The 11,637-nt window shown below is 33.8% G+C and overlaps 1 protein-coding gene and 1 long non-coding RNA gene across 2 annotated transcripts; one reads left to right on the forward strand and one right to left on the reverse strand.

Annotated features, from left to right (window-relative positions):
- Positions 1-310: 310 nt before the first annotated feature.
- On the forward strand, positions 311-7,876 carry LOC134281922 (snRNA-activating protein complex subunit 1-like). Its single transcript, XM_062764347.1, has 2 exons — positions 311-1,395; positions 7,370-7,876. Exons 1-2 carry the CDS (start codon positions 384-386, stop codon positions 7,666-7,668), a joined length of 1,311 nt encoding a protein of 436 aa, XP_062620331.1. The 5' UTR covers positions 311-383; the 3' UTR covers positions 7,669-7,876.
- A 2,418-nt stretch (positions 7,877-10,294) lies between these two features.
- On the reverse strand, positions 10,295-11,258 carry LOC134281901 (uncharacterized). Its single transcript, XR_009995188.1, has 3 exons — positions 11,159-11,258; positions 10,775-10,861; positions 10,295-10,504 (listed from the first exon to the last, which is right to left on the reverse strand). It is a non-coding gene; the product is annotated as an uncharacterized LOC134281901 (long non-coding RNA).
- Between the last annotated feature and the right edge of the window lie 379 nt (positions 11,259-11,637).

The following is an 11,637-nucleotide window of genomic DNA, read 5'->3' on the forward strand; positions in this document are numbered from 1 at the left end:
CGAGTGGAAAGTCGAACTCAATCACGAAACGGTAGGCCTATGTGCTAAATAATCGCTATTAAGTTTTATTGCTATTAATAATTCAGTTACATTTTAATTAATCTACTACTTTAATGTTTATGCCTATAAATCTTAAAAATACCACCAATATACTAAATGGGAGAATTACTCTTCTTTATGTATATGTTGTATATTGTATCTGACTTTATCAGTGTATTGTTTATAAATGCCTTAGTCAAAACAGTTTAACTATATTTTCTATACACGAATTTACTTTGGAACAACTTACTAAAAATGTAACAGCAAAAGGTAAAAGAGAAAGTAGACTACAGAGTCGAAGTATTTTTAAGTTTTTAGTGTAAGCTTAGCGCTGTTTAAAGACAATGAAGCCTATATACAATCCAGGAAAGGGGGTTAGGACAGATTATGAAGCCCTATTAAAACGGTTTACAGAAACGGACTCCGTTAGATATGAAGAATTCTCTACAATTTGGAGAGACATGAAATTTTCCCAGATTTACGCAGGGCGCCAAGATGAAGGAGAATTACAGGACTTCATAGACGAGTGTTTAAAGATTGCATTAAAATTTTATTTACCTCCATACAGTTTTCAGATTCGAGTCGGTGCTTTGTATATCTTGTTTGGAATATACACTATACAACCAACCATTAGAAAGCGAAAAATTCGCGTTACCTCAGACACTTGGATTCAAATATTGGAATTCCAGAATGAAGCTCATTCACAAGAACATTTAGATGTTGAATTTATTTTTCATAAGTTGAGGTACTTTGACGCATTTGAATTTTGTGCAACAGAATCCCATGTGTACCCTAATAAGAGTGATACTGTCGTGGATGATGCTTCCACTCGTGAGGAATTTAAAGAGGAGCAGAGCATGCTGTACGATTTGTTCTCCACCGACGTCTTAGAACAGTTGGCAGCGGTCCATCAACATTATCATCACATGAAGGTTGCCATGGAGAACCATAAAAATATTGCCCGTGGCGAGAATGAGACAGATATGCCTGCTAAATCCTTGGATGTTATTCAGCAGGACTTAGTACCAAGCATTACAAAAGCTCTAATTACCTATCAGGATAAAAGAAAAGCTTCCCTCCACCCACGAAAACACGCCCCAGAGACGGAGTCGGATGGTGAGCGTGATGAGGACTATTCTGTGTTTTTGCGTTTAGGAGAAGGGACATCTCGACAGTCTTCTGTGAAGTCTAGAGCATATAAAAAGCTGGCAAAACCTAGCAGGTCAAGGAGACACAGACAAACTCAAGAAGATATCAGTGAAACAGAGGAAAGTCCACAGAAAAGGAGGAAGAAGACATATGGAGTTGTACAAAGCAGAAAACAAGAGTTAGACCACGAAAGCAGCCAGAATGAAGGTGTGATATATATTTTTTTGATTTTTAATTCTTAATTCTCTTTATCTTAAGCATATTAAAGCTGACATGAACTCTTAAAAAGCCATCATTTTTCATCTTTGTACGACTTACTACATTCCTGTACGCCTTGTCCGCCATATATATTTGATTCCGCCATATTTAATTGAAAATTTTTGGTCACCTGTACCTGCTATATATAGCCTTGTACGATTGCTTCACTTGAGTAAGCCTGACTGTCGACATGTACACATCTCCGATAACAAAGTTTTTAGAAGTTCATAAACTGACCAAATACATGTTTGAAAAGTAAAAATTCAACAAAAAATAGAACTATACTGAGAATTAAATTATTTTTGAATGCATTTGCTGCAATATAGAAAATAAACGAACACGGAATACATACATGTACATCAAACACCCTTGCAGGTCGAGAAAACGCGTCAAAGGCAGTGATAAAAACATTTACCTGACTACTGCTATCGTTACAGGGATGTGCACATGTCGAAAGAATTATCCTATTTTACTTTTATTGAAAAATGCATCTCAGAAGTCATGTAATCCATTGCTAACTCAACAGTAAAAGATGCTTGGACACACGTGGCCCATGATCATTTTATTTGGTCAGGGAAAATATCAAAGGTTGAAAGCTCAGTGGGGTTGATTGAAAAAAAAATGCAAGTGATTTTTTAAAAAATAAACATTACTCTTGTCTGTACATGTTGTAAATAAAATTTACGGTTAAGTACATGGTTTAACTTCATCAAATTCATAAAAAAAAGCAGGCATTATTACGAATCCTTCACCTTTTGAAGATATTTTCCCGTGATATGGGGGGGGGGTGTAATGAAACATGCATAACACTCTCATAAAAATAATATAAGAAAAACGTCTGAAACAGATTGGATTTCTTTATGATCAATTATTATCAAATAAATACTGTGTATTGGCTTTATTAGACCTAATATAATTTGATTTAAAGTTATTTATAATTTTATTATGAAAGAAAATGTGAACGTTCACATACCCAACGCTCCCCCAAAAGTCAAAGTGCTGAAATTCCCAGAAAAAAATAAAGGAATCGTAATTTCCTTGTAATATGCACATCTATACACATTGTGTCCTAAATATCTGCAAAGTTTGACGAAATTGTGTGCAGCGGTTTATGAGGAGTTGTGCTGACAAAGACCTCTATATTCAAGATATGGCCAAAATTTAAATGTAAAACGGGAAAAATAAAGAATTCGGAATTTCCTGGTGATGTGCAAATCTACACACACATTGTCTCCTATAAATATCTGCAAAGTTCGGCAAAACTCTGTTCAGTGGTTTATGAGAAGTTGCGCTGACCAAAAAAAAAAAAAAAAAAAAAAGACTGACTGACGGGTCAAAAACATTATACCATGTATAATAAACGAGTTTAATTCTTTGGTACAATGATAATGAAAATAGAATTTAATGTGAATTAAATTTCTAGACATAAATAATTAATGATTATTAGAAAAAGCATATAGGAAGAGAGAGTAAAGGAGAATTCCACATTCTACCTACATGTAAAACTAGCTTTTTAAAAATTCTCTTGTCTGTTGTCCAAGTTCGACACATTAAAATTTTATTCGAGAAAGTTCCCAATGTTCCCATTCCTGTGATTTATATTTCACCTTTATTATATCCCCCGCCTGAAAAAGTGGGAGGTAATCGTTATGTCCGTTCGTCTGTCTGTTACGCTTTGGGGTACCCATCTCTTGTCCGTAAATCCTCTTACACCACTTAGAGATATTTAATGAAACTTTCGAAGAATCTTAAGTTTATTACATATTACCATTATGCACCTCCTAATTTACTTTTTGATCTGACACGTATGGTTTTAGCGAAATATGGACTTTGCCATTATAACCATATGGGAGGCAGGGGGTATCATTTAGTGAGTTCATTGCTCATAATACATGTACGTCTAGTTTCTCTTTCAATTTGGGCGTTTGGGTTAATTTCCTGTCCAAAGTAAATTTATTATTCAATTTATGAAGTTTCGACATCCCGCCTGAAAAAAATCCGTGATCTGTCCTAAGGCATAATAAATGGTATAGCCCAAAGTGCGTAGGATTTTATACCTATCGTTGCCTATCGTTGCCCCAACGGGTGGTTACAGACTTCAATATACAAAAGAATAAATAATAAATATTGGAATTCCACCCTAGCTTTTAAAATTATCTCCCAAATTCACCTACAGAAATTATTTATATATATATATATATTAAAAAAAATGCCTAGACTATCAGGCAGGGTTGATACTTCCTTAACAACATAATTATAAAACCGTTACATTCCTCAAAATGTGTGAGAAGTGACACATTTTAAAAAAATCTCAAAACTGAATTCGGCAGAAATGTCTGTCTTCCTAGAATATTTAAATGTCATGTCATTTACAGTCCAAAAAATCAAATGCCTAAATGTTTACCCGTGTGTGTATGTGTTAAAGAATGTATAGATGTACACATAAAAATTTGTATTCTGGTTAATTGCTTTTAAGATTTGAAGTAAATTATAGCTACATCAAATTACTTTGTTTAGATTTGAGATTAGTACTAAAATAATCAGTTATAATTGACAAATGAATTTTGCAGACCAACTGCAGACTATATACATGACTTTGTATAGAACGTATATTAGAACTACGTGTAGATAAACAATTCACAATTATAACTTATGAACATCAGTTTCAGCCGCGCAAATACCAAATAACTTCTCTTTCCACTTTTGATATTTTCCCTGAACAAAATATGATCATCGGACTAAGTGTATCGTCGTGCTAAGGTTGTGTACGGAGTAATGACAGTGTGTTTACTATTGGAGAGTTTACCATATTTCAATAAATGGAATTTGTATTTCACTTGACTTGTGCACATCTTCGAACCGATGCAGTAACCTTATTACCAGGTATGGGTACGTTTACACAGATATGCCTGCTAAATCCTTGGTTGATTTGTTCCATATACATGATATAATTTCAAAATGTGTTTGCAAATTTTATTGCTTTTTTATTTCAAGTTTATTCTGCATAAAGCATTAAAAATAAAGCTCTAAATTACCTTCCAAACTTGCATTTTTTTCTTTTGATTCAAATCAATAATCATTCAAAAATATGATTATTATGCTGTTTATTTTGTTTTTGAAATGTCTTGATCACATCTTGTGTTCTAATATGCTTTACCATCGGAGTAGCTGCAATAATGTAGCCCTCTCCGATTTTTTTTATCTGATATTTTCTGGAGAGGGCTACAACACCTTAGGATCTCCGTAATGGTGCAAATATATTTTTTTGATACGGGTGATTGGAGGCAAAATAAATTATTTTTACATTAAACTTACTTCTTATAAGACGGAATTTTTATTCACTGTCAACAACATAGCCTGTTAAACTCGAAAACCATGTAAAATAAATCTGTGTCTTTCCCAGCTGCAATATTCAGCAGCCATGACAGTTCATATAAAAAGACTTTCGCTTGAAATTTGGAACAACCAAATAAAGCAAATGTCGATGTTTATAAACGATGTGCTTTAAGACAAAAACATCGATAAATAAAACCATTTCAAGTGTTATTTTTGCGCAAACAGCGATACGTATGCTTAAAATAAGGGAATTCCTAGTAGATCCGCTCCTATAGAACCTAAATTCTCATTGGCTGTCCCAAAATACAATCCATCAAGGTCAGTAAACATGGCGGATAAATTCAAGTTAAGCTGGTGACACACACGAAAAATAACCGATATATGGGTCGTTGTGAATAAACGATTTATGTTTTGCATAATTACATATTTGGAGCAGTAAGAGCTAATAATAAAATAGCCGTTTACTGATAATTTGAGAAATCCGTGTGATATATATTCTGCGCCATTATAGAGATCCTAAGGAGTTGTAGCCCTCTCCCAAAAAAAAAAAAAAAAAAAAATCGGAGAGGGCTCTTAATTCTCTCCAAAAAATCAAGTGTAACGAGCGCATATCGTTACAATGAGACAAGGTATCTGAAAGAAATATGGCGGAATACGGCTATAGTTGGTATGAAACAAGTCGTACATAGATGAAAATGTTGCGTTTTTAAGAATTCATGTCAGCTTTAAGTCACCAAGGAATGGATAGTTTAGTTCAAAATTTAATATTTCATAGACACGATAGAAGATACATGTATGAATGCATGAGTCTCTTCATGCAACACATGCAGCATGTGCAACAAAAATTTACCTCCCTCAACAGTCAACTATCTATTTCATAAATATATGTTACAGTAATATTGAAATAACAGGTATTGAAAAGATTTACAATGATTTGGCGAGCTTGATTATATGAAAATTTCTTGATTATATGAATTTTTTTCTACCAACATTTTCAGATTTTATTACAATTTGACTTGAGATAATTTAACATCCTTTAATGATTTTAACATAGTAGGCATCAGAAGTTCATAACCAGATGGCTGGGTGGTGGTGGGGGGTCTTATCCTCCTTTATTTGCAAAGATAGACATAATAAAGGCATTAAAAATTATGGCTTTGTCCTCTGAATGTTACCGGTAATTGTCTTAGGTTTAGTTTCCCCCCTTTCACTTTGTTTCCAAACGCTTATTTAAAAATGTTTAATTTACTGTAGATGTACTTTTTTCCATGGGGTCATTTCCGCGGAATCTCAATTTCTGTTTAATCCGTGGGTAGAAAATTACGCGGATTTCTTAGACTGTCACTATATGCCTTATACGAGGGTTGATCCAAAAGTTCGTGGAATTTCTTTCTAAAATTTTATCGTAATTTGATGAAATCAATCAATAGGCATATTCATAATATAGAGTCATAATGCAACAATATTGGAAAATTTCACTACTTTCCAATTACCAATAAGGTCTCACGAGCTTTCTGAAAACGGATAGTTGGGAAACCCGGGGGAGACTTCGACGTAATGTCAAGTTAGATATGTCACGTCATGTTATAGAAGCATCTCGCCCAAATGTCCAATTTTAATACGCAATTCTACGAAATGCTGCCCTTTTCTCCATTTTTTTTCTCAAGAAAAGCCTGAGTATCCTCTCGCACCAACTTATCTTCATTTTTTTACTCATATTTCAAAACACTACCCATCTTTCCATATGATGTTCCAATTTCAGTAGCAATGTCGAGAACAGTACGGCAGCCGACAACGCCCATTAACGCTTTTAATTTGTTTAGGGGGATATGTACTTAAACAGAGCCTCTAAAAAGCGACCACACCTTTTATTAACGTCCATGGAAGTTCTATGTTTCTTAAATTTCTTATGCCACTGGAAAACCAGTAACTAAATGCATTTTTCCCAAGCCTATGTCAATAATATACGCGTTTAAGATAGAGTGATCCCGGGATTTTCACAAAACGTATGACTTGACCGAAATTTGACGTTATCTAACAACTTAAAGATGAGCAATAAATCATCAACTTATAAGCTAAATATCCAGTGAAATTAGTAAAACTCTCGCACAAAGGTCTATAAAAGATCAAGCAATCGTAATAATGACATAATTTTCGTTTTATATTCCACATAGGGCGGTTTAATTCTTATTTCAGGAATTAAGAATTTATATGACAATAAACGCGTTAATGTCTCCCCCGCATTTCCAAACAACCGTTTCTATGGCAACTGCCATAAAGGTACTATCGAAGATATTTAAAATGTTTTTTAATTTAAATTATTCATCAAGTGTCTATATTTTCATTTGTAATTTTCAACCAATTCCACTGAATAATAAATAAAATATGATGAAATTCCACGAACTTTTGGATCAACCCTCGTATTTATATTAAGTACACTTGGACAAATTTCCGCGGAAAATGAGTGACCGGGTACATAGCTTAAATTAATACAACGCGGAAGAAAGTACTTCTACAGTACATATAAATTAATAACCAACTCTGTTGTGAGGGGCTTTTAATCAAATAATATATTTATTAATTGCAGATGAAGAAGAAATCAAAGATGAATCTTTGAATGACAATGAAGATGCTGGCAGTTTCTTACTGAGCATGCCCACCTTAACAGAGGAAGAGCCAAGCAACACAGCCAAGCATGGAAAGTCAGCGAAAAAAGGGAAAACAACAAAAGGAGGGAAATCCAAAAAGTCCAGACCCAGACCTCAAATGACAGCCGAGTTAGAGAGAAGGGAAAACGTTCAGCAATCAAAGTTCAAGGTCAAGTTTAAGGAGAGAAAAGGACCAGGCAGACCAAAAAAGGCACAGATAAGGAATAGTCTTCAATAGCTACCTATTTAACTATACATAGTGACCAAACGCAGAGGCCAGGTGCAAAGGAGATGCAATAAATGTCAATCAGTAATGAAGTCCTATTGCTGAGATGTAACATCTTTTTGTAAAGGTTAAACTTCATATTTTTATTGTGTTTTAGAATGATATTTAAAGTGAAATACATGATGTATTTGCATTCAAAAATATCCATACACAATAAAAGTTCCTAAATAGAAAACGGACTTTGGTTGTTAGCTCTGATGGTGGAAGGCAAAAAAATAGCTTGAAATGGTATAAAACTGGAAATGTTGTCCATAATCAAAAATCTGCGTCTCCCTAAAAAGTCTCATAATTAATAAGGCCAAAAATAAAAATAATTGAAAATAGTTTTTTTTTTGTCATTTTTGGAATTTCATGTTTATTCCAAAACTTAAAAAAATAAACATTCAAGTGGTATTTCATAAAAATTCTATGTTTTAAATAAAGACTTTCATAAAAATACCATTTGAGTTGTGTATCAAAATTAAGACATGAAATTTTATTTTAAAAGGCAGCATTGACCTATGACATGTTTAATTTGATCTTGTATTAGAACATATCTAAAGAAACACCGTCAGAAAAAATTAAATAAAAAAGAAAAATAAAAATTAATAATTTCCCTACCTACCTACCCTATTTTTTTCAGGCTGGTAGCAGGAAACAAGACTATTATTTTTTTGGCCTAATTGAAAATATTTGTTATTTGAAATATTTGACTCAGATCTGTTCTCAGTCTATGGTCTTGAGGCCTGAGGTTTATTTTGCAAAATGCATGTACTAGTAATTCATGACCAAGACCATAAACTCTAGCTGACTGAAATTTTGCAAAATTATCCCAATTGAAATCCCTAGTTTAAAAATATTTCCTCAAATTCTTTTTAAAAAGATTAAATTCCTGTTATAATTAATTTAATTTAAAATAGCGTAAATTAACTTAGTCTTACTCGTTAGATTGATTGATTGTATACTGTTTAACGTCTCTCTCCAGAATATTTCACTGATATGGAGACGTCACCATTGCCGGTGAAGGGCTGCAAATTTAGGCCTATGCTCGGCACTTACGGCCTTTGAGCAGGGAGGGATGTTTATCGTGCCACACCTGCTGTGACACGGGGCCTCGGTTTATACGGTCTCATCCGAAGGACCGCCCCATTTAGTTGCCTTTTACGACAAGCAAGGGGGTACTGAGGACCTGTTTTAACCCGGATCCCCACGTTAAAGAATTCTTATGTAAAATTGGCCCCTGATTTCATTCAACTCTACATTTCAGGCCAGTAGGAAGCAATTTCAGTTTGGGGAGCACAGCAATACATTATCATTTGGGGACACTATCAACTACCAAAAATTCCTTGACAGGCAAGAAAAAGATATATTGGCAAAATTATTGGGGGTCTTGTAGAGTAGGCTTTCCTCCTCAAAATGTTTTTCCCCGGAAAACTAGCTCTAGAGTTGGATTTCCTCCCGGAAAACTAATATAGAGCAGAGTTTCACTTACGGAAATCCCACACCAGAGTCAATTTTCCGAGGGGAAATCCTATTCTGTGTAGTATAGAGTGTGATTCCCCCAGAGCCAATTACCCCCCCCCCCCCCAATTATAAATGCTGTGTTGTACTTATGTTTTGAAGGGGGAAGGGCGATTCATTGTTACACCCTTCTTTTAAAAAATGGTGACCAGATGTATTAAACATACGTACACGAAAAATAAAAATTTTAAATCTCATTTTTCTCAGCAACTGTTAAATCATTTCTTTAGATCAAACAAATCGATGAAACTATATGGGTTTGCTCTTCGTCTGTCCGTCCGTCTGTCTGTCAGGCTGTCCCTCTGTCTGTCCCAAATGGTTTTCCGCACCTTTTTTTGAATGTTTGAAGATATTGACCTTATTTTTGGTTTGGGGGTGTATCGTGATGAGTTAAAGTTCAAGTTTGCATATTATTTCGCTTCAATAATTTTTACGGAATTACGACCTTTTCAATTTTTAAATATTTTCAGTCCGAAATGTTTTTTCTTAACGAATAAAGATGTTGAGCTATATCTAATTTTTGCCAAAACATCGATTCAGAGAATTTTTACACGTACAATTTTTTTTTTATAAAAAATGAAATATTTGTGTTGAGACTCCATGATTTGAAATTTATACTCAATTTATGCTAAAAAAATTGTCACTACATAAGTAGAAAAACATTCATTTACCATTTAAAAATCAGTTTGTCGTTAATTTTTTATACACTGTACAAAATATTGCGGGTGTGGTTTATATTGTCTATAAGAAGGGGAGATCCTACTCTGAGTGAGTGTGTAAGAGCCAGTGTGAGATTTTCATTTTCTAGAGTACTCTAGGGGAAATCCTACTCTACAACAGAGAGCCATGCATTCATGTACATGTAGATGATAATCAAGTATAAAACTCTTGAAATATATTATATCGGGTATAATGGTGTAATAGACTGTCAGGATTTTTCCTGCATAATGAAAATATTTTCTGTAGACTGTCTTTCCTTAAAAATATTTTTTATTCAACTTTCACCTCTTATGCCATCCTTCCATTTTTAATTAAATGTTTGCAGAAGAGTGTCATATTTTTTATTTTATTCATATGCAACGATTTGAATCATTTCAATCAGTATTAAAGATGGACAACTCTGAAAGAGTTTTATAAAGTCAAATTTTCACGGGTTGTAGTGAGTTACAATAATCCATGCACTCCATGGCGAATTCTGTACAGACGGTGGATCCATTCAGATGCTTCTCCAGACAAAAACCAAACTCGGCGTAAGAAAACAATTTTGCTTTTCCTGGTCCATTTGGCTCTGGAATATAAGAATATACAATTATATACATGTGTATTTGTGTAATCGGGGGGTAATCCACTGATAAACAAAATGAATTTTTAATTCTTTATATGTATGAATGCATATACACATCAATTTGATTAAAATCAGATACTTTGATCCCCTTACATGTGTAGCAATCTATGTGAACGGATCAAATTAAGGATCTGATTTTAATCAGATTGGCATGCACATATGGATATCAGATGCAAACTTCAGCAGCTGCATGAAAGCTTACTGTATACTTACTAGAAACTGGAAGGCCATCCAAAAGGACTGTAGCTGTGAGCATGATGCCAAGGAGACATGCGGTCAAGGACATACCGGGTTCTTCGACTAGAACAGAATTCACAAAAGAATGCAAATTAAAATTTAACTTTTCAAAAATTTAAAAGCATGGAAACAGTTTGTTTTTAGTGCTGTAAGAGTTGATACAGTACATTATTTTCCATCTATGTCTGTTTTTCCACATATTCTTTAATTTTTAAGTATAACAGGTATCGATCAGATCATCCAGCTCAACTTGCCGTATGATACCCGAGGCACAATTTGCTCATCAAATTCCAAACATTTTTAATATTAACCGATGAGTTAAATTAAGCGTACTGAAAATATACGACAATGTTAACCCACCTGTAGTTGTGAAAATTCCAAAAATTATTATTTTAAAATTTGTCTATCATTTAAAGCACTTTCAAATTGTACATTGGTTGTATAGTGTGTTGAACAATTTATATATTTCGTGCAAAAACCGAAAGCACATGACTAATGATATATTGTTTAATTACCAATTTGCCAGCAGTGTACTGATGCATTAATTTATATTAATAAAAAAGGTCAAGGTTGCTACAATGTAAGCCGGTACCTTGACCTATTGAGAGAACGATTATAGGCCGCGTATAAATAATATTGTATTTTTTTCAATCCACTTCGTTTGTAACGAATAACAAATATTTTAATCTAATTATTACTACTTCATAATATATATGCCCCCGGATCGAAAGACACCGGGGGTATTTTGTTTTTGTCCTGTATGTCTGTTTATCTGTTCGTCTCTCTGTTGTCAACTTTTAACCTTACCCATAACTATGGATTGGGTCAGTGGAGCTATG

The sequence above is a fragment of the Saccostrea cucullata genome, unplaced genomic scaffold, assembly GCF_032062105.1.
Source record: "Saccostrea cucullata isolate Sc308-1 unplaced genomic scaffold, CSIRO_AGI_Scuc_v1 ctg616, whole genome shotgun sequence".
NCBI lineage: Eukaryota > Metazoa > Mollusca > Bivalvia > Ostreida > Ostreidae > Saccostrea > Saccostrea cuccullata.